General features: G+C 33.7%; 1 protein-coding gene across 2 annotated transcripts in view; it reads right to left on the bottom strand.

Moving 5' to 3' along the window:
• The window catches only part of RunxA (RUNX family transcription factor Runt related A), a 91437-nt gene that overhangs the window by 37490 nt on the left and 29252 nt on the right, over positions 1–24695 (bottom strand). For both annotated transcript variants that reach the window (XM_072538511.1, XM_072538512.1), the window contains exon 2: positions 11967–12080. In XM_072538511.1, coding sequence (XP_072394612.1) covers positions 11967–12080 — 114 coding nt within the window. The remainder of the gene's footprint in view (positions 1–11966; positions 12081–24695) is intronic.

The raw sequence follows: 24695 nt of genomic DNA, 5'->3' as shown, positions 1-24695 counted from the left end.
TATATGGGTTTAAATTATTTTTTTTGTTTAAGTTTAAGACCCCTTAATGTTTTAAATATCTATTAATGAACTAAAGTATCCGACATCATGGAAAAGATAGCGACATTGAGATGGCAATGGGTAGCACATGTAGCAAGACAAGACACCAACAGATGGTCTCATAAAGTGACATTCTGGAGACCTCGAGAAACAAAAAGAAGCGTGGGAAGACCCAAAAAGAGATGGATAGACGATGAACAGCTGTAGCTGGAAAGCAATGGATGAGAATTGCAAAAGATAGGGAAGCGTGGAAACAATTGGAGGAGGCCTATGTCCAACAATGGATGAATGAAGGCTGAAGAAGAAGAAGAATGTTTTAAATAATTATTGAGAAAATGGTTCGCTTACATGAGGCACAAATAATATCAATCGTAAAGGTGCAAAAATACAAATCCTCTATCAAAATCACCCTCAAGACCCCCCCACCCCGACAAAAAAATTTCTGGGGCAGCCACTGAAAGGTGCAAAAATCAAAATCACCTCAAACCCCACATGACCCCCCTCCCCCCAACAAAAAATTCTGTATCCGCCACTAGCAACCTTTGCTATCTGTAAGGTGTTACGGTGTTACTACCCTGTTACGGTGTTCCTTTCGCCTTTGTCATAATCATTTCCTTAAATAAATAAATTCAGTTCGTTTCGCCTGTTGGGTAGGCAATCCAACACACGTCTATCTATATGCGTGTTTAGCTATAAATCAGAATTTCCAATAGTGTATCGGAAACCAATAATTATTTACTGGACAACTCAATATGCTGTGAAGAAGATGCAGATTATATGCTTAGAAAGCTCAAAGATGAATACGAAAAATGGGGGATGAGTATGAATATGTCTAAAACAGAATATATGCGAATAGGCAATGAAGACGAAGACCCGGATTTGGAAATTAGACAAATGAAAAGGTGCTACGAATACAAATATTTGGGAAGTATTATCTGCAGTAAAGGAACAACGGAACGAGATATAGACTATAGAGTGCAACAAGGCAGGAAGAGTGTTCAAATTCTGAATTCGATACTTTGGTCCAACAAAGCTACTATGAGAACTAAAATGACTATCTACAAAGTAATTGTAGAGCCCATTCTTACATATGGAGCAGAATGTTGGCAAATGACAGTAAAAGGAAAGAAAAAAGTTGACACGGTTGAAATGGACTACCTAAGAAGAGCTTGCCGTATGTCAAGAGTAGAACGTATACCTAATTCTGAAATTAGAAGAAAAACAGATAGAGTACATACAACTTCTGAAAGAATAGAAACTAGACAGTTAATATGGTATGGACACGTACAGAGGATGGACGACAACAGATGGCCAAAAAGAGCTATGGAATACAATCCAAGTAATAGAAGGAAACGAGGAAGACCAGCCAAGTCTTGGATACAAGGTGTTATGGAAACCATGAAAGATAGAGCCATTGATGAAGACACCTGGAGAGATAGAAAAAGATGGCGATCGAAATGCGGGAAGCGGCAGAAGCTGTAGGATCCCCGCTTATATATATATATACAACTCAATATGTCGAGACTTGACATCTGATCGATTTTAATTCTAACCTTCCTTGTTTCATTCCAGATCCAGAGTCGAAAGAATAAAGACCAAAGTAATCCTTTTTACCCAATAAAGGAAGAAGAAGAAGAAGAAAGATCAAAGTTTAGGTTCTTCTTCTTCTTTTTCTTTTTCTTCTTCTTCTTCTTCCACTTTAGAATCAGTTCTACTTGTTCATTGGCGGATTAATACTTTCCATAATAATTATCACTCCAACTTTTGCGAGTTCATCCCATACTTCTTCTGCCGATTGGTGACTATCTCTTGCTATTTTGACGTATGTCATTATTGGTCTTACACTCACACTGTCTTTATAAATTCTTTACTTCATCTTAGAGTTAATATGTTTGTTTAGCAATATAGTGTTATTAAGGCATCCTGCCAGTCTATTTGTTTTTTGTACTTAATCTCTCACTTCTTTGTCTAGGTCTCATAGCTAGAAATTGTAATTCCCAGGTATTTTATTTCCATTACTTTTTCAATACTGGTGCCATCAATTTCTATTTTACATCTGGTTGGTTCTTTGCTGACTACTATTGTTCTTTTATAGTATTCTTTTGCTCTTATGTTAAATCTGTGGACCAGTCTTTAAAGACTCTCTTCATCTTGGGCTATCAATATTGCGTCCTCTGCCGAACAGAGTATTTTTATTTCTTTGTTTCCCATTATCTATCCTCTTACTTTGTTTTGATGATTTCATCCACGATCAAATTAAAGAGCGTGGGGCTCAATAAATCCCATTGTCTTATTACGCTGCCTATTTCTATAGGTTCTGTAAGTTGTCCATCTACTCTGACTTTCATTTTGTTGTTTTGGTAGATATTATCGATAGTTTTTATAATATTAACTTTTCTATTATACAGAAGATGGATTATATCTTTGAGACTTACCCTGTCAAATGCTTTCTTTAGGTCAATCAGACACAGAAATGCTGCTCTATTATACTCTAGCGATTTCTCAGAAATTTGCTTTATAACGGATATTGCATCTGTACACGATCTTCCACTACGAAAACCCTGTTGTTCATCTGCTAAACTTATCCTCTGATTTATTAGCACTTGTAAAATTTTAGTTGTAAGTTTTAACGTAGTATTTAACAAGTTTATACCTCTGTAGTTTTCTGGCTGTTTTTTATATCCTTTTTTGAATAGTAGAATTAGTTCGCTCGTTTTCCATTCTTCCGGTATTTTATTGTGTTTTATAATTTTATAATTAATGTTGTTTATTGTTCTCTCATTGCTGCGGCACAATATTTCAGTAATTCGTTTGGTATCCCGTCTTTAAATGCTGCTTTTCTGTTCTTCAGGTTTTCAAGTGTTTTCCGAACTTCCTGTACATTTATATTAAGTTCGGCATTTGTGGTAGTTTCGGGTGTTTCCGGTTCTAGCGTCGTTTGTTTTTCCTCTGCATGAAGCTTTTTTAGGTAGTCAATAACGTATCCTTTTGTATGTGTTTTGGTTCTATTAGTTCCTTAACCTCCGTTCTTTGATCTCTTATGAAGCGCCATAAGAGATCCTTCACTTCGGAATAAAACCATGGAGTTCTTCGCCTTGGAAATGATTTATTTTTATTTATATTTCTTTCACCAAGAACTTCCTTGGTCAAGTTTAGGTTGTGTCGGCAAAATTAGGGAATTGAAGTGTCAGAATTAAGTTTTTATTTAAGTTTATGGTGATTTTTGTATTGAGGAAATCCTTATTATTTAAGCTGCTCAAGAAACTATTTTAAGTTATTTTGGGAAGGAAAAAAATTTGGGACTGATTTTCCTTTTATAAGTTTCGTCACTTGTAAAATTCTTTAATCTCACTAATATTCTTCCTATTTTAAAATAAATTTATATATTATTTAACTTTCATCTAAAATATCACAAGTTTCTCAAGGTTAACTTGACATTCAGTAAACTGTCACTTTTTTTTGAGACTCCATTTTCTGTCTAAGCTGACTTTAATTAATCGTCAAACAATTCCGTATTCCTTTTTTCTCTTTTACTACTGTTATTTCTCTTGCATTACTTCTATTATTATATTTTTCTTCCCTTTTCTTGCTTTTTTTTATTGTCTGGATTTTTTTTGGAAGAAACTGTATTGAAATATGTGTTTATGGAGAAATAAAAAACATTTTGCAAGAAAAGTTTGGTAAGACCAACACTTTAAAAATATTCGTAGCTAAAATAGTTGTGTGTAATGTGTGTGTAACAACAAAACTCATGAAAATATGCCTAACTATTTCTTTCAAATTTAATAAGTTTAAAAACACTAAAATATGTATTAATTTTTCATTAATAATCTAATGAAACAGACAATGTTCTACATAATAAATCAAATTAAATATTTCAAATACATAGCAATAAAAAATACTAGTTAAAAATATATCGCACTCGCATATTAATTAAGTATCCTTTAACGGTCAGAATGGCGTACTAGTAACATAGGATATATCAGAAGACAGTTGGAAATATTCGAAAGGGTTTAAATTTCGAACAAGAGAAGTAGATGAGCTAGTTTTAATTAATTAATTAACCAATTCAATCCATTAATCCCCTTCGAGAGTGCTTTTCTTGCAAATTTAGGGAAATTGCCATCTGATGAATATTCACTTCATTTTAACGCTCTTGATTTTTTGTCCCTTTTTATATACCAGACTATTCTTGGAGTGGTCAAATAAAAGTCCAAGTTTTTGCCAATTTCACACCTTTGTTTATTATAGTCTTTTCAGAATGTATTACGTCTAAAAGTAAATGAAAGTTATATAATATTGATGTGTAAATTTAACTTAATAGATCTATGGCCTCATATAATAGCATTATATAATGTAATTTTTCATGCCAGAACGTTTACCGAAATTGATAAAAATATTATAACATTATTATATTTTTGACTTTTTTTTAATACAGTTTTCTATGTTGTTGCAAGCCTTAAATTATCTCTTTAGTTTAGACTGTTGGGATTTGTTTCTATTTCTATGAATTCTCTGATTTTACGTTTTCCCTTAATTTGAATGTTAGCTAGCGTCGTAGTTTGGTTCAGGTTCATTGTATGTCCTGTGTTTGAGACATGTTGTGCAAGGGGCGACGTTTTTTCTCTCCTTTCGATGGCATTTCAATGTTCTTGTCGTCTAACGATGATTCTTCGGTTGGTCTGTCCGATGTACGATTCGTCACAGTCCTCACATGAAATCTTAAGCCATAGCAATTGATAAAGCCAAAAGTTCCAGTGTAGTCTTATTAACAATTAATCTGCATAGATCGCATAAAATGTACCCTTGGACCCTTTTTGGTCCATATAAAACTTTTTACCACAAAACTGTAGAAGACTGGATGTTAAGTAATTCTAATAAACTAATAAGTATTTATGATGTTGCTGGAATTGCAGGAAAAGATTATCTACAAGCATTTACACCAAAAAATATTGTAAAAGTTTTGAGGAAGAAATTTTGTGGCCAGTTAACACCAATATTTTTACAGAAGAAGAATATCTGCAATCGTATGTCAAAAATCGACCGGAGACAACAATGGTTGATAAATCTACTTCATATAGTGCTCCTGGTGACCTAACTTTCAATTCTTTGACTTTAATCCCAGATAAACATTTATCTACCCCGTCTACTTCTGTTTCTATTCCTATTCCGCCCACTTCTTTTCAACCTGACGATCCAACTTCAGAATCTTTAGCTGCACTATAGAGTGAATATACGCCACCTGTCAGCAATCTGCCTCTTAATATATTTGTAGATACTATAGCTACGTTTCCAAAAGTTCCAGCTAGAAAAGATTTACAAGACAGAAGGATGCGTAAGAAAGGAAAAACTAGAATTTTAACCAGTACATCAAAGAAACTTGGTTTTTTGTCGGAGCTGCTAAACAGAAAGAAAAAATTAACACTAAGAAAAAAAGTACCTACGGAAAAAGTAAATAAGAAGCCGATTAAACGTCCTTTTAATTCTTCATCTGATAGTGAAGATGACGATCAAATATCCTTCTGTGATACGTTTGATCAAATGAATTCTGATAATATGGTTTCATATCAGTTTCAATCAGAAATAGATCTTCACATAGTAGTAAAAGACTCTATTTTGGTTACATTCTTCTATAAAAAGTTAGTTAAATATTACATAGCTACAGTGCTGGAAATGATTGATAACAAGACTAGTTATTTTGTAAAATTTTATAAGAAAACGCAACAAAACTTTTATTTTATAGAAGAAAAAAAAGAAGAAGAAGAACTATATGCAGATTTTCAAGATATAGGTAGTGCTTAAATTACTACTGCCTTAAATCGTGGGAGAATCAAAACGGTTTATCTCTCATATTAAATTCAACATATCTTTTAACAATTATAATATATTTTAATTATACTCATTTAACAACATATAACACATATATTTGTAATTCATTTTTATACGTCCACAGGTACAACCTCCAGTACAACAGTACCAAGATAACATAAGGTATTACAGGTTTTAAATACCCTATATCGGTAGAAAACCGTGCATGTCCGCGCGTAAACAGCTGAAACACTGAATGTCCACTTAGAAGCGCCAAATGTAATTGGCATCCTTGTCTCTCAAACGGTCGTGTCAGTGTAGTAAATACATCGTTATTACCACGTGCATGGGCAGGTTATACGAAGTCATGAAAAAAATGAAGCTTTAGTCACATGAGTTTGGTGAATTCTGCAAATGCAAACGCTTGAAGTGTTGTCACACAGTAAATGAAATGAATAGACAAAGAATTTTAAATCATTTTAATTCATCGATATCTCATAATGAACAAAATGCGTATTTGTATTCTCTTATATCATTAGTAAACGTACAGAGGCGGCGATCTAGGGCCAAAAATATACATAATGCAAGATATCATGATGCTGCCTATATGTACAGGGTCAGAGTTCAGCCAAGGTCAACTGCTGATGCTGAAGATGAGAAAGATCATTACAAAGGTACAAGTTTGTGCCAAGTTTCTTCGTGCAGTTCATGGAATTACATGGGCAAAACTTAAAAAGTGGACGTACTGAAATAACCAAATTAAAAGGACTTAGAGAGTTCCATCTTCGTAGGGCTCAAGCGCTTTATGACAGGAAAAAGGAAAGCAAAAGAAAGTCACAAATAGAAAAAAATTATGAAGCTATAGCTATGTACTTCCAAAAAAATGTTTCCTTGCCGAATATCTCCACCAATGATGTATATTACCGCCGACAGCTCTCGATTTACTCTTTCAACATCCATGTGTTATCAAACGCTGATTCTTATTTTTATACATATCCACAGTTTATTGCTAAAAAGGGATCTGATGAAGTGTGTTCGTTTCTTTTCTATTTTATTATACATCATTTGTCTCCAATTGTTCAACATCTACACATTTTCTGTGACGAAGCAGGAGGTCAAAATAAAAACTATTAAGGTAAGGTAAGGTAAGGTTTATTCATTACATGGTATCAGTAGTAAAACGTCTTCAATCCATTACAATAACATATCCCGTTAGAGGCCATTCGTACCTTGAGTGCGATAAAAATATGGGCCTTATTAACCGTAAAAAAAGAATGGAAGCGCCTGCTGATTCGGAGAAAAATATTATAGCTTCTCGCACAAAGCCTGCCCCATTTAATGTAATTTCAGTATCTCAGTGTTTCATCAAGGGATGTACTGAATTTTTTATTGATAGATATGTCAAAAAAACAACTTTTGCTATGCAAAAAATTAAAGAGGTGATGTGTGTTAATACTCATGTTCGCACTGTATTTCGAGATTCATATAATGGTAGCAATCTTGAGGACCCCATCCGTTCTTCCGTTCAAGCTAAAAAGTCGCATAAATTATGACCTTCGGAATTTGAACTACCCATTCGATCATACTTCAACTTTATTGCTGTTAACGAAGACAAGTTCAAAGACATAATGTTTTTGTCAAAGTTTTGCGAATTCGAACAAGCAAAAGAAATGTACATGAGGATAAGTCATGAAATGAAGGTAAAAAGAAAACAAGAAAGGATCTGTGAATAATTCAAATCTTGAGGAAGTGCAGCCGAAAGAGGAATGAAGAAACGTTTGGCTCAGAAAAGAAACGCACCTGGACTTTCATGATTTTCTTCCATAAAATATTGACACTGACTGATATTTTCCTATTTTTAACAAAAACTATTTGTTTCATTGGTTTAGTTTTAAGTACCAGTTTTTAGTAGTAAATGTTAATATTAAATGTTTTGGAACATAATATATTAGGCACATATTTTAGTTTTTACACGGTATTTAACGGTAAAATTTATTTTTTTCAATAAAATATTTTGTGTCATGGTTTTCTCCGGACAACCTTCAAATAAACCTTTTATAAAAGATTTTTTAATAAAATTTTTCTTTTTAATACGTGTCACGTTGTTATATTAATTTTTATATTTTGTTTATATTATTAAATGGATACAATCAATTTTTAAATCAAACTCATGCAACTATTTAAATCCGTTTTTTTATTGGATATTTTATTCTGTTTATGTTATTTATTGACAAAGACATTTTTATTTGAGTCACCGCTTCCCTAAATTAGAGGTAGGTATGCAGATAATTATTTTATTTCACATATTAAACCTATAAAATGTATAGCTACGTGTGTCCATCCAAATTGACATTTCCATTTCTGCCCATAGTGATTTTCTGCCAGTAGCAGGAACATACCATCAACCCTTTTCCGGATTAATAAACAAAATTAAAATTACATTGGTGCGAAACAATCAGGCATGTAAAATAATTACGACGACATGGGGGAGGACAACATAACTGTACAGCAGGAAAACACTCCTGCCAGAAATGTAATTATTTCCTGCGAGTATATATTAATTAATGTCTGTAGCAGTTGGCGACAGCAGGAGGTGGCAGGAACTAGCAGGACTATCGGGAGAATAGAGCCGAAGTACAGTAGGAATATACTTCGACATGTGGACACTTTCCTGCTGACATGTATTAGATTAGGGTGAGAATCTCAACACTTGCAGGAACGTAAAGGTTTTACTGCTTTTCCTGTGAGTGTCGTCAACACTTAGAGTTTAGGAAGCGGGTGTTAAGCTTAAAATTAGAGCTTTTTGTAACTTTTTCGGTTCAGTGTAGGATCGCTTTATTTACAACCGTAAAGATTTCGTTCTAAGCCAACCAAAAAGTATAAAGAATACGTTTATAGAAGAAAAGTATATTTTATATTATTTTTATTTAAATTTATACCAAAAGAGTAGTTTTTAGGGCCTTGGAATATTTCATGTATCTAGCAAGTTATTTTTTAGTAATAGAATAGAATAGAATTAAAATAGAATACAAATAATAGTTAATAACAATTGAGAGCAAAAAATGAAGAGCCATAAAATAATCGTCGTAAAAAGGTCTTTGATGTCGATGATGATGGTGTTTGGCAAGGAAACTAGTCTATTTGCCACAGATTTTTAAATGATTTATGTTATATTCAGTTGGTATATATACATACGAGTTCGTATATTCATTTCTGATTCAGTGACAGTAGGTGGGTTATGTTTACTGGAAGTTGCACATTACTTTTAACCAGGTTTTCATATAATAAAGCTAGGAGTGCTTTATTTTTTATACATTGAAAGAGGATGTGATTAATACCACACTGGGAAATATTATCTTCTTCTTCTTCATGTGCCGAGCTCGATTATCGAGCGTTGGCTATCAAATTGGCTATATTAATTTTGTTAACTGCAGCTCGGGAAAGAGATGGAGAGGTAAACCGATCTCTCAGGTTTCTAAGCCATGACGTTATTCTTCGACCTGGCCCTCTTCTTCCGTCTACCTTGCCTTGTATTATTAAATGAGTATATTATATCTCTCTGGGTGGCGCATAACATGGCCAAAATATTTAAGTTTGCGATTTTTAACTGTTTTCACGACTTCCGTAACTTTTCCCATCCGATGCAAAACAGCTTCGTTACGAACTCTATCCACCCAACTTATTCGTAGGATTCTCCGATACACCCAGATTTCAAAGGCTTCCAGTTTCTTGAGAAATGTATCGAGAAATGAGTGTATTGAGAAATATTATCGTATGAGCACTTTTCTGATTCTATAATGTTTAATCTAGTCAGGTGAGCAGGAATAGCACCGTGAATAGTTTTTTTCTATTGGTAGTTGCTGCTGATCGTTTGAATATGTTATAATGGAGTATGTGTGGTAATTCTGTTAGAGATGGTAACGTAGGATGAATTTTGTGATATTGATTGTTTGATGTATTCGATAATATTTTCCATCTGCCTTTTCAGTTAAAATTTATTTTTTAATTATTAAATTTAATTAGATCTGTTACTGTATAAATATATTTCTTTATACCAGAATGAGTAGAATCCTTAGAAACATTGTCTACTATTTCATTACCTTTTATCCTGGTGTGACTTTTTGCCCAAATAAATGTTACATCTTTGTTTTTCACTTTTTGTTTAATGTCATATATTAGCTCACATGTCTTAATGTTTATCTCAGTACTATTAAGTCCGCTAAAAACTGACTTAGAGTCTGAGATGATCATAGCATGTTGCCAATATTCGTGCTTTAGCCAACCCAAAACTTTCGTCATAGCTACTGGTTCTTTAGTGTAAAAAGAACAATGTGAAGGAACTTTTATTTTAAATGATTTGGCATTGGAAGGAATTTACACTGCAGACCCAACCTTCCCATTGTTCAGTTTAGAGCCATCAGCATCTGTGTAAATTATTTTATGTGTAGTTTTATTAGTATATTTACTCAATATGGAGTTCAACAACGTGTTATTTATTTTATCTGAATCTGACTCTTTCGGAAATATAATATTTGGTTTTTTGAAGATCCTATTAAATTCAAATTTATAGAGTGGTATAACAAAATGTGTTGATAATGTAACCGGTAAATCATTGGTTTCCTGAAAGTCATCCGCTAATGGTGGAGAATTTTTCATTTTCCAGTAATTCTTAACCCTAGTACCACAACATGGGGTCGCCCGCGAACCTGCAGTTTCATTTTTCTTAAGCACGCTTGCGCGCAATTAAGACACTAGGCTAAAATTCCACGTAGCTTCAGTTCTTGTTTGTAAGTTCTGGTGTGTGTACGTATTTTTTGACCTGACTTTCGTTTTCGCGGATAATGTGTATTGCCTGCTGATGCGTATAACATACACTCGTAATCTAAAATTGATCGCACGTAGGTCCTGTAAAACATCAATCCAACTTTGGGATCAGCACTCCATCTCCAGCAAGTGACACATTTAAGGAGATTAATGCCTTTTTCACATCTTTTTTTTTACATATTGGACATGTTTGGAACTGGGTTATTTGGAGTGGAAGTGGAAATTGAAACGTCAATAAACGTATTTTAACCTTTAATTGTGGCTTATTCCCATTTAAATAATAATTAGACCTTACCTGTTTAATCTTGTTCTGGATATTCTGACAGAGAAGGTAAGGAACGAGGATCCTGGTGGAAGAGCGCAAAGGAATATTGGAGCAGAAAATTAAAAGGGCAGAGGATCTATTCAAGAGCGACAACTTAATTAGCAGGCCAAAAACGGAGTATATGTGGTTGGGAGGAGCGAGAATGGTTGGGGACAATAAATTGCTTGGAGAAAAAATATGACTAGTAGGACAATTTAATTACCTAGGCTCGAACATAACGGAAAATGGGAACACTGGATTAAGAAAGTGTTACAGGCTTAGAGGATACATGCTGGGTGATTTAACGGAAAACGAATGAGCTGAGTACTCTGTGATCAAAAAATCGGGGAAGGGCAAAAACGAAATATATACAAAAGTGTGGTGAGGCCTGCGTTGGTGCTCGATGGTAAAGTCTAGCCTATAAAGAGAATTTTAATTAAAAAGATAGAGGTAGCTGAAAGAACCGGGGTAGCTACAATTTTAACAAAAGATTAGAAGGATAGAGCTGTTAGTTGATGGAAAGAGAGGTAGATGAAAACACAGGGAGAAGATGGAAAGACTGTATGGAAGAGGACTTGAGAGAGAAAGGTTTAGTTGAAGAAGAGACCATTGACAGAAATGAGTGGCGATGTAGGATGAGCGATCCCTGAAAAGGACAAAGCTGACGAAGAAGAAGAAGAGTTTGTTCTTGTTGAAGAGTTGTTGAAAATGATCGTCAATTAGTGTTTTTTACGGGTTATTTACTTTTAAACGCTATAACGTTATTCATTATGAAAAAATTTCGATAGTAATAGCGGGATTAAAACAGAAATGTTTTCTACAAGAACCGATTTATAGAACAAAAATAATAAAACTAATATAAATATATTATGTCTTAAATAGACATATTAGTACACTTATAAAGTTACTTCAAGTATTTACGGATTTTAGCTAGTACATGTATGGGCCTATCATAATTTAATAATGAAGATAATAAAATGATCTTACTCACTTGTTTTCGACCTTGGTTCTCTCGGTCCATCCACCGTTACTTTGATAGCTTTGTTATACGTAGCAACTTGGGGCGGACTCGAAGACACCATTATTGTTAACGTAAAGCTTTTTCCTGAAAAATTAAAAAAATTATATAATCGTTTTTCGAACATACATGAAATTTATAGAAAAATATGCCATTAATAATAACTACAAACAAAATAAATATTTGGTCATTGAAAAATAGTAATTTTTTGTGAAATATGAGCTTTGTGGAAAGCGTTAAACACTTATACTAATATATGGATGAGTTTGGCTTTCATTTGATATATAAATATCTAACTTTCGTATGTTTTTCTCGTTCTTAGACACACCTTATTGCAAATACCAAAGTTGACCGTCTATTTTCGTTATTATTAAATAATTTGTTATTTAAAAATATCTTTAATAGCTCATTCGATGTTTTGATCAACGCAGAGAAAAAAAGTTGAAGTTGTGAATAGAGTTGTCCGAGTTTATACTATGGTGAGTACTTGGGCAAATCAAAGGGTCATATTGTGAACCACGTATGGTTGAAAGAGGGTTAGCCACCGAATCCGTCGCCGTTGGAGCAGTTAGCACTTGGATGTGGAATTCCACGCCACAGCCACCCCCAAAACGACCGCTAATGCCGGAGCTAGCGGCGGCACGCATTAACCTCCCAGAGGCGGCTACACAGTGACGGGCATACAACGATTTCGTAAGGAATAGTTACATAGTGATAGTTCATACTGATATAAAGGAAAATTTTTATATAATGCACACAGTAATCTACAACTACAATAGTAAGTATAAACAAAATGTAACAATATGTAACAAACAAAATGTGCAAAAGATTAAACGTCATTTTTTACTTATAAATAATATAAGATTTAAATACTAAAGGTGAAAACCAGTAAATTATAAGAAAAAGTGATACAATTTTACTAAAAAGCATAGAAAATCCTATAAAATGGGAGTTTAAAATAATTTTTGTTGTTGCTTTTTAATTATTACAAAAATTACTTTAAAAGTCTATTTTTTTTAATTGCAAACAAAGCAGTTGTTTTATACCTATATCAACGAGTGTCATGGCAAAATAGTTTGTTCCCTGTTCTAATAATGAATATGTATGAATAATTTTCTTTTCCGTAGTTCAGGAAATCGTTAATTTGTCTTTTTTAAAGTAAGACGATTATTTCACACCTTAACTGCCAAAAAAATTTAAATCAAAACAATAAAAGAATTGTTAAAAAACTATAAATACAAATATTAAGTCAACTTTTAATCATCATCATTCAATCTTCGCTTATCCACTGCTGGACATAGATCTCCCCCATAATTTTCCATCGAATTCGATCTTGTGCCTCTTGCATCAAATTCCTATGACAACGTTTTAGATCGTCAGTCCAACGTGTTGGTGGACGACCTCTGCTTCGGTAGGCATCATCTCTTGGTCTCCATTCCAGTATCCGCTTTGTCCATCTATTATCTGTCATTAGAGCTACGTGACCTGCCCAGTTCCATTTCAGTGTTGCTACTCTCTCTACTGCATCAGCCACTCCTGTTCTTTGTCACACACGGATCTTTTGAACTGTTCTCCTTGTCATGGTCAACGTTTCCGCGCCGGAAGTTAATACTGGCAAAACACACTGATTAAACGTTTTCTTTTAAGGCATATTGGTATATCAGACGATTTGAAAATATGGTTCAGCTTGCCGAAGGCTGCGTAAGTCAGTCTTATACGACGAAGAAGCTCAACGGTTTGGTTATCTTTTCCTATGCGAATCTCATGACCTAGGTATTTATAGGCCATTACCTGGTCTATGGATCTTGTTCCTACGCATATATCTTCGCTGACTACAAGATTTGTCATCATCTGTATACTTTCAATAAAGTTTTTTAAAATGGTTTTCACAATACCTGGTATTTTAATGCTCCAATTCTGCTACAAAGAAATATTATACGAAATTGTTACATTTTATGACTATTCAGAAACCTTTGAAACTTTGCAGATAATTCATGGGGTCCATTGCTTATCCCGTGCCATATTTTTTTAATGGTACCACATTTTAAGGAGGAAAATGAGGATGTCAAAGGTGACGAGTGTCCCAGGCGGACTGTTGGTTAAGTATTGGGACCGCTGCTAAGCATGTGTAGATTAATAAAGAAACTTTGATACAAATAATGCATGAGAAACTAAACATCTGAAAAGATTGAACTAATCTTGTGCTCAGACTCATAATGACAGAAAAGCATCGTAAAGACATTTGCTCTGATACTCTGGAATGTATAAAAATTAGACTCAAACTCCTTGTTAAAGGTCACTGGTTACAAAATATAGATTTTTTAAGATAACTCTGAAAAGAATCGAACATTTATGCAATAAAAACACCTAACTCTCCAAAAGCAAAAAAGCAAGAATAAACAAGTCCAATTTCGGGGCAATGTGGATTGTTTTTTTTTTTCATGTATGAGGTTAAGTTCACACAAAATTGGTATCAAGGTCAGACAGGTAATTAATAGTAGTATTAAAGAGGTTTTAGAAAGACCCCGAGAAAAAAATTCGAAAAAAAAAGGTACAAAATATGAAAAGAAAACTTCTAAATCATTCATTACGAGAATTTGCCGGCAGACAACGTCTACTCTATCCAAAAATTAAGTCACAGTCATAGTCACCATCCCCTCTATTTGCCAGATATAGCCCTCTGCGACTTCTACCTGTTTCCAAAAATTAAATCCTGTTTAAAAGGAAACCGCCACGTGTCATTAGACGACGTAAAACAAAAATTGATGCAGCTACGTCGAAAGATGACCCACAGCACTGCTTCGAATAGTGAAAGGTTGTAGGTATATAAAATAATATTATATTGAAGGGAAAAAATAAAAAATTATAAAAAATGGCTAATTAAATATGTTTTACGAATAGTCTTCGAACTTAGTTGTCAGATCTAGTATGGAAGGTCCGCGGTCAACAAACTTATACAAAAGTTTATACAAAATCTCAGCCAAAACTTAAGACAAAATCTAAAAATATAATATACAGAATGTTAAAATTTCCAATTCAAAAATGGATAACCAAAGTTCACAGAAAAGAAAAATAAACACCTTCAACTTCATGTAAATGAGGTGGTATTTCGAGGCCAAAAGCAGTTTCCAGAAAAAATTAAGAAATTAGCCACACCTTACGAATGTTTTCTTAATTTTCTTGACGACACAATGGTTGATCATCTAGTGAAGCAAACAAACTTGTACGCTCAAAATGATATACAAACAACAGCTTCCAGTCCGACGATATTCGAAAATTTTTTGCCATTCTTCTATATATGTCTGTTTATCGTTATCCAAATGTCCGATCATATTGGGGAAAACACTCTTTTGAGCCAATTCGACAGACTATGCCTTTGATTTGGTTTGAATCCATACGCCGGTACCTTCACTATAATGACAACTCAGTAGCTGTGGAAAGGGGTAACCCTGGATACGGTTCTCTGCATAAAGGCTCGTCCGTTAGTAAAACATTTCAATGACAGGTTTCTATCAGCCCCTATGCCTTCTAGGTTGTGCGTAGATGAACAAATGTGCGCTACAAAGATCACTGGAAGTGACCAAATTTCGTAAATCACATTTTATACTATGACAATTTCTATACGTCTTTGGGCGTGCTTACCTATCTCCGAAGTAGAGGAATATACAGCTTGGGAATAGTGAGAAGGAACAGAATACCCAATTGCAAATTATCGACCGACGCAGATTTGCAACAAAAGAAAGTTGTTTGTGGCTATTCAGAAGAATTTGTTGGTAACGCATGTGCTATAGATATTACTATATATGTATATCTGTTTTGTGGAACGACACAAAATATGTGCGACTTATGTTGGCGTAAAACCATTTGCATCCAAAAATGATAGCGTACAGTCCCGAAAAATTAGACGGTGGGACAGAAAAAAATAGTTCACGATGAAATCTATTGCCCATAGATCATCAAAGAATATAAATGGCACATGGGACGTGTTGATTTGATGGATGGACTGTTAGGTCGGTATCGCATTCATATGAAGACCAGAAAATAGAATAACCGTATTTTTTACCACCTCATAGATGTGGCGGTGATCAACGCTTACCTACTGTATCACAGGATTCATAAAAAAAAATTAAGTTGCCAGTGTTCAGAACACAAGTAGCTGAATCCCTCTGCTTGCGTGGCATGGCTCCAGTCAAACAACCTGTTGGCTGACCTTCCAGTTGTTCACCTAAAACCACTGCAAGAGCAACAAAGAGAGCATATTTTCCGACGGAGGACATCAGTTACGATCAAATAGGCCACTGGTGTGTATTTCGGGATCGTACTGGTAAAAAACAGTGCAAATTTCCAAAATGTACATCCGAAACCGAAGCATATTGTATAAAATGCAATTTATCTTTATGTAATTCAACCAACAAACATGTTTTTACGATTTTCATAATAAACAATAATTTCAATATGTTTTATTTGCTTAGTTTTATAATTAAAAAAAATTAAATGCTGTTACCTTAATGCGTGGTTACTGCACAAGCCCGCCTCAAGGCGGATGTCTGTTTTTTTCTTTTTAGAGGTATACCTGGCAGTAATATCAATTTTTGCCTCAGTATATTTGTGTTCGTAAGTGCAAAATCTAACTTTCCTGAATTTTTTAGCTCGAAGAAAAGTTGATGCATTAGACGGTTAATGCCAAGTAAGACAACCATGAATTGTTGAAAACTTGAACTATTACTTATAACTTGCACTTATATACTTGAACTATTACTCACTTAACTTGTTTATTAAACATATTCGCAGAATTTTTTATAATAAGTTTTTTTTAAACGATTTCTAGAGTGGAAATCGAAATGTCAAACAGTTAAAAATGTAATTTTCATTACAATCAATTGTGGCTTAACCCCATGTAAACATAATAAATAACTTAGACGTAGACATGTCACAAGAAAACAGTTTCAGAACCTTTCTTCTTTTTCTTGTGCCACTCCTATCGGAGATTGGAAATCATCAAGGCTATCCTGACCTTGTTTACAGCTGACCTAAAGAGTTCATTAGTGGTACAGCCAAACCACTCTCTCAAATTACGCAGCCATGACATTCTTCTACGCGCTAGATTCCGTTTTCCTTCTATTTTTCCTTGCATTATATTTTGAAGTAATGCGTATTTATGTCCTCTCATCACGTGACCCAAATATTCGAGTTTTCTTCGTTTGATCGTTGACAAAATTTCTGGGTCTTTTCCTATCCTTCGCATTACTTCAAAATTTGTAACTATTTCAACCCAACTTATCTTCAGCATTCGACGGTATCACCACATCCCGAAACTTTCAATATTTTTTATATTGTTCTGCTTGAGAGTCCAGGCCTCTACATTGTATAATAGCGTGTTAAATACGTAGCCCCTTAGCATTCTTAATCGGAAGGGGATGCTTATATCTCTGTTGCAGAAGAATTTCCTCATCTTTATGAAAGTGGCCCTGGCAATTTCGAGACGTCGTTTAATTTCATTGTTTTGGTCTCCAGTTTCGTTTATTGAAGTACCCAAGTATTTGTAACTTGATACTTTTTCAATTTGAATGCCGTTTATACTAATATGTGCTGGTTGTGTCATGTTTTTACTGAAGACCATATACTTAGTTTTTTTGATATTGATACTTATGCCATAATTGTTGCAGGCAATATTTGTATTTGTAAGTAATCGTTGTAATTCTTCTACTGTTCTTGCAACTACTCGCAACCTCTCAATTGATTACGATTCCTTCGTTTGCTTGCAAAAGGGTTTCCTGGCAGATGCTTCCAGAACCGTTACAAAATTATAAATAAGTTAAATTCGTAAATCAGCTTCAGTTATATCAAGAGAAAATTTTCTAATCTCAAACTCGATTAATGTTACAGAAAAGTCTATTGTATTGCCTACGTGCAACACCCTACGTAATTATCATCTATTAGAAATAGTACAAAATGAAACTATTTATTTTTTTAAACATCTCTATAGTTTAAATAGCGTTTAAAAAGTTTCTAACTTTTATTTTAAAATTTAACTCCGAAATAAATCTTTTATATCAAACGAAACATTGCCAGCTCGTGTCACAATAAAAAATAAGTGCCTTTGTCACGTTCGATGTGCATTATCCTGTAGCGAAGTGTCAAAGCGTTGCGTGTCTGTAGCAGGAGATAGACATAATAGGCCCGGTGTACCGCATGAGTGTCTGTGTGGACTTAAAGCAGCAAACACGCCATTTACGACCGTACCTTGCACAGGCTGTCTCCGTCGCCTTCAAATATAACTGGAGCTCGATTCTAGTTAGCGATTCAGACACTTATTTAGTTTTTATAGGAAATTACCGACACTGGGAAATTTAATCCATACAAAAATGTTTTCAAACATCTTTAAGAGGTTGTCTTCTTTGGTCGCTCATTATCTGATTACCATTTTGTTACCTTTAAAAATCTTTCTGAAACTCATTCTTGTAATCTCTAAATTTAAGAATTTAAGTTCATAACAATCATTGGTTAATATTTATGTCGTTCATAAAGCATATATATATATATATATATATATATATATATATATATATATATATATATATTGTTATGCTATGTAAAATTAAAAATAATATTGGTTTGCTATTAATATATTTCAAATTATAAAACATAATAATTCAAAATATTTCAACTGATAAACTATGAAAGATATTTCAAAGAAATGAAAGTCCATTATCTTTGGATTACCTGTAGTAAACAAAATTTAAGATATGCATAAATTATTTTCTTTGTAAAATATATTTGAGTGAACGTAGTGAATTGAACAATACGACCGGGTTTTCCAAATGGACTTGTACAGTGAATAAAGACAATAGGGTAGAATTTAGAAATTATATTTCTCCGTTAGTTTTTAAGAATTTGTAGAAACGATTAACATGTTAATAGTTTTTATAGCTTTGATTGGCAAAGAGTGAAAAAAAGTGAGAGAGATAGATGAATGAGAGTTTAGCTAGATTTTAGAGGAAAAAAAGATCATCAGTTGTTTTCCAAGGGTGCAATGCGAACAGTCGTAGTTCTTTGGCGGTTTCCAAATGATAGTAAGCATTAGAAGTGAATGTTTGTGAGTTTTCGTGGACTAAGTGTATCCTGACGCAAGCTGATCCAGTAAAATATTTTAAGTCATACTTTTCTACTTATATATTCCAAGAGTCACTGTTCAGGCCGGAACGAGAGATTTAGTTTATCGAGAGGAGAAGAAGCTAGCGTTTTTTTTTAACGATACGTGCATCTGAAGGAGATCATTGAAGACGAGAGGCTCGCAATAATTTGTTGTAAGATTGCTGATTACCTAGGGAACTGCTAAGAATAGATAGTGTAGGCTACAAGGAACAAGGATTTGGACAACTCATCATCAGAGAGATAGTTTTTTTTTAACATTCGTCAGTTTTTCTTTATGAATAAAGTTTTTTTTTAATTGCTTCAGAAAAGATAGAAACATTTATCAGGAGATATAGAACAACAATTTTGATTTGAAATTTTAATTTATATAGTGTATAACATTAAATTTTGAAGGTTCACGTACGTAGAACAAAATTTTGATAATCCTTATATGAGATATTTTTTGGTTTAAGATATTTGAGTGTGAATTTTATTTCAATATATAATTTTGTATCATATATGACTATTATTCCGATATTCCTTAGACCTTACCTATCATATGTAAAGCATAGATATTGAAGCACGAATATAACCCTGAGATAAGAGAATTAGAGTGTGATAAAACCATAATTGCATCATTTAAATAAGTTTAATTAATTAATTAATTAGCTAATTAATTGCTTGGCGCACCTCTGACTTTTAATATCACATTAATATATATATATATATATATATATATACATATATATATATATATATATATATATATATATATATATATATATATATATATATATATATATAAGAAATACAGAATATTAGTGAGAAGGTTGGCCGAGATGTTAGAGACACACTTTTTTGACTTTTTGTCGAGCTTTCGGAATGGTTTTATTCCTTTTTCAATACATAGTCGTTGAGAATATTTAAAATAAAGTTTGACACTCAACATTAAAAACACAAATTTAAAATATAATATTGGACAATACATTCTAAAAATTTTGGTCAGGATAGTAAAACTTAGTTTATTTCATGGCATATTTTGATGGTATGTTTTAACTCTAATTTAGAGTCATTTTGTGGACTTTCTCAACTTGGACTCCGTTTAATTGAAGCTTTGCATCGGAATGTGGGTCACGACTAAACACTAAAAATTTGGTTTTGTTTGAGTTTATTTTTATGCCCATTTCCTCTCCTACCTCGTGAATACGATCAAGCAGAATTTGGAGACCTTCAATATTATCTGAAAGAATTACTGTATCGTCTGCATATATAATCACATTAAGTAGTTCCCCGTGGATTTTTATTCCATATGGTTGTCTCTCAAGTGCCTTTTTAAATCTCAACCTTGTCTACTCCTCGTTGTATGGAGATTTGATCGGTGTAGTTATCTCCAATTTTTACGATAGCAGTTTGATTCTAGTACAAATTTTTAATGACACGAATATCCTTGTCATCTATTCCGATATTTTTCAGTATTTACATTTATTTTACATACTGTACTATACCGAATGCCTTTTCGAAGTCCACGAAACATTTGGTCACGGCATTTTTGTAATAGAACGTTAAGCGCAGAAAGTGCCTCCCTGGTTCCCATAGCATTTCTAAAACCAAATTGGGTATCTTCGAGATCATCTTCGCATTTGCGTCTAATTCTGTTGTGAAGTATTCTTAGGAAAATTTTAAGAGTGTGGCTCATTAGGCTAATTAATCGATATTCTGAGCATTTTCGCTTCGGTGTTATATATACACTCGCAATCATAAAATCCGGGTCACCTTAAAAATTTAAAGTTTCTTGAATATTTTTGCATCTGGTGCAGTAATAACCTTTTTTTAGAAAAGGTAAAGGAAAGAAAAAAAAAACGGTTTTTTTATTGTTTTTATTGATGAAGCAGAAAACAAACCAAATTGTTGAAACAGACTTAAGAAAAAAAAAAATGAAAAATGCGCAACGTGGTAAAACATCAGTGGAATTTCAATGCCTAATATCGTGTATTGCCTCCTCTTGCTCTAATAACCTCTTGCAGACGACGGGGCATATTCTCAATTTTTCTCCGGATTACATGTTGAGGTATGTTATTCCACTCTCTCACTAACAGATCCTTAAGCTCCTGTGCGTTGTTAGGAGGAGGTGTATGGGTTTGAATACGTTTTTTCAAATCGTCCCAGAGATGTTTGATGGGATTCAGGTCCGGAGACCTAGCTGGCCAGGGTAACCTCGTAATTCTAACCTCGTCCAAGTATTGCATACTGATCCTGGCAACGTGCGGTCGCGCGTTGTCCTGCATAAAAACGGCGTCTTCTCCAAGCCCTGCCATGGTGGGCATAACATGTTCTTCCAGAATCTCCGCTATGTTCCTTCGAGTAGTTAAGAACCCATTTTCGATGAAGGGTAATTCTGTGCGGAAGTCGGAAGATACACCTCCCCAAGCCATGACCGAGCCTCCACCAAATGGCATTATTGGAGCAATGCACTCTTGTGAAAATCGTTCACCGGTTCTCCTCCAAACTCTTACACGTCCATTGGATCCAGTTAGGCAGAAACGGGATTCATCTGAGTATAACAATTTGCCCCAATCATTAATTCCCCAATGTGCGTACTGTCGAGCAAAAGCTAGTCGTGCAACTCGATGCGCCCGGCCAAGTGGCGGTCCTGTAGCCATTACCCGAGAAGATAGTCCAGAAGAACGATGTCTTTTCCTGACTGTTACAACGCTAACATTGCAATTTCGTACTTCCTGTTAGCAAACTCGTCTCCTGAAAGCGTTGAAGCACTCGTTGAACCGTAGAAAGGCTTACGCCAACAGTTCTTGCGACTTGCCGTTGAGTGTGACCGTCTTTCACAAACGCAACAATGCATGCCATTTTAACAAGAGTCAAGGCATTTTTGGCAAAAAATAAACAATAATAAACACTAATAATGGCACTAATAAACATTAATGGCGGCAATAATAACGTTTGTTTGTTGCGTTTGAACAGAAAGTCGAAGCACAAATGAGATTTAAAACAAGCGGCAGTTACAGGTACCGTTCATTTTGGGAAGTGTACAGTTTTCCGCGCAATCGGCATTATTGGAATTCTTTGTTACAAAGGAAACCGCTAAGCTGACAACAATTCTCAGAAACATGCATTAGTTTGTATTAGTGTTATTATTATTTACGATAAAGCTTGTTAAAAATGAAATAACGGCGATTTTCAAGGTGACCTGGATTTTATGATCGCGAGTGTATTAAATTAAAAAGTCCTACTACTACTTTTATGTTATCATCCTCTATTAGTTTCAGCAACTAAGTTGGTGTATTATCTGGACCATAAGCTTTTCTAATTTTAGCATTATTTATAGCGTGTTCTACCTCGCATTTCATAATTTCCGGGCCGTCAGTTTTGGTAGAATTCGTCAATATTATTCCTATCATCTTCAAACAACTCTGATATATACAGCTCTCATCATCCACATTCACAAATTAATTCAGTCAATAATACCATTGTCTGCAGATCAATACATCTTTGTGATGATGCAAGTAGTCCCGCTGAGCCATTTAGTTAAAAATAAACCCATATGCAAAAATGGTTATCGCTAAAATCACAACAATCGAATCATCCACATACATCAATCTCAATCTCAACCCAAAACTCAGACCCCCATCATACGAAAGCTTTTCTTCCTTACATTATAGGTGTCACTGACAAAATCAACAAAATTTTAGAAATAAAGACAATATTTAGCCCCCAATAAAAACTTTTATCTATTTTCCGAATAATAAAAGACAACGTTCCAAATGAACAACACGGAGTTCGGTATAAGTCGTACTATTTGAAAAAAAAAGACAATAGTACGAAGCCTATATTTTCACCTTACGCCTCCATAAGAGGCTGGTTGAAAAAAATTAAGAGGTGGTGGAAAACTTAAAAGGGTCATTCTTAGGTCTGCTTGCCATTATGCTAAATTCAGTACTGAATTTAGTACTAAAAATATTGTATCTACAAATTAGATGCGCGCGCCGATTCAGTACTAAAAATTAGAGCATGTTCTAATTTCTTGTACTAAAAATAATGAATTATTATTATTTATTTGTAAAAAGTTTTTTATGCCAAAGGGTCTTTTATTAATAATTCTTCATTCAACATATTTAATATTCCTTTGCCTAACTCTCTAACTCTCTTCTCTCGATCCATTTTTTCTCCATATACTCTTTTTTAAGAAGTATATGATTTTTTTCTTTATTGCTAGTATCATTATTACAATTAAAGACGCTGCACATAATTGTAGCTTCTTTTTCTCAGTTATTATTTACCTGTATATTTTGTTTACTCTAATCATAAAACAAACTTCATTGTTAGAACGCATGCCTACAGGCTAATTAAAATTAAGTGTAGTTGCAAACACAAACACACATTTTCATACTAAATTGACTCCGCAACTAACCAATATTTTTAGTACTGAAATCAGTACTGAAATTAGCATGATGGCAAGCAGACCTTAGTTTTGTTCATTTGGTCTACTTCTGTTGCCTTTTTATTCTTTGGTTAATTTCATATGAACTGTGTTCTTTTAAGTCCTCTTCTATATTACAGCTAAGAATGTAATACAGGTTCTCCTAGTGTTGACAAATGGCGTCACAACTGATTCTTTATTTGATCTGTTTTAAGATATCAATATATCTAAATTAATAATGATAATAATATTGTAAAATGAAGTTATTCTTTTTTCATTATTGTTGCGGTAAGTTTTCAATCACTCCACTACCATATTAAGTATCTAATATTGTTTGTGATAGCAGCGTTGTCCTAAAAATTATATTCTATAAAATAGTTTAACATCGACACATTTTAGCTTAAAAAAAAAACGATTTTTTTGTTGTAATTAATCCAAATTTATATGATCCTCATTTTACACCTGTTAAAATCTTTTTAGTCTATTGTGATTACGCAATGAATTGTCAGCACATTCAATTTTATATACGATAATATTTATATCCAATCTCGAATTCTGAGAATACACCATTAGCAGATGATTATTTAGAAGCATCAGCATCAGCAATTCGATCTCCTAACATCTCCTACGTTGTTAATTACACATTGCTGATCTTCTTGAGTGCTGCCTGGAAAATCTTAATCTCACGGTTCTAACCCTTCGCCTTTGAATGATTAATGTGGGATTTACACAAAATTTACCATTAAAGGAATTAGAAGATATCAATACTTAGTTTCGGTGGATCGGATTAAGACTAAGGTTATTATAACTTTTCATATATTCCGCTTGTAGTTGATATATATCGTGGAAACTCGTGATTAGTGTTGTGTGTATCTACTAAGTTTCGTCTATATGTTTAAATTGATCGGAAAGTTCTATACTACCCATCTATAAAACGTATATATAGGGTGCGAAAATCTTTAAACATTACAGAGAAAATAGATCAGACACAGTAAACATTATATTGTGCAAATACAATTTCGGCGTTTTCAATTATGTTTTCTTAAAAATGTGAATGTTGATTATACAATAGGGTGGAGCGCTGTTATATGGAGGGCTATGGGACAGTATTCGAAAAGTTCATTGTCATTTTTTTA

Source organism: Diabrotica undecimpunctata, chromosome 7, assembly GCF_040954645.1.
Source record: "Diabrotica undecimpunctata isolate CICGRU chromosome 7, icDiaUnde3, whole genome shotgun sequence".
Classification (NCBI taxonomy): Eukaryota; Metazoa; Arthropoda; class Insecta; order Coleoptera; family Chrysomelidae; genus Diabrotica; species Diabrotica undecimpunctata.
The sequence above is the reverse complement of the archived record's forward strand: the minus strand, read 5'-3'. Positions and strand labels throughout refer to the sequence as shown.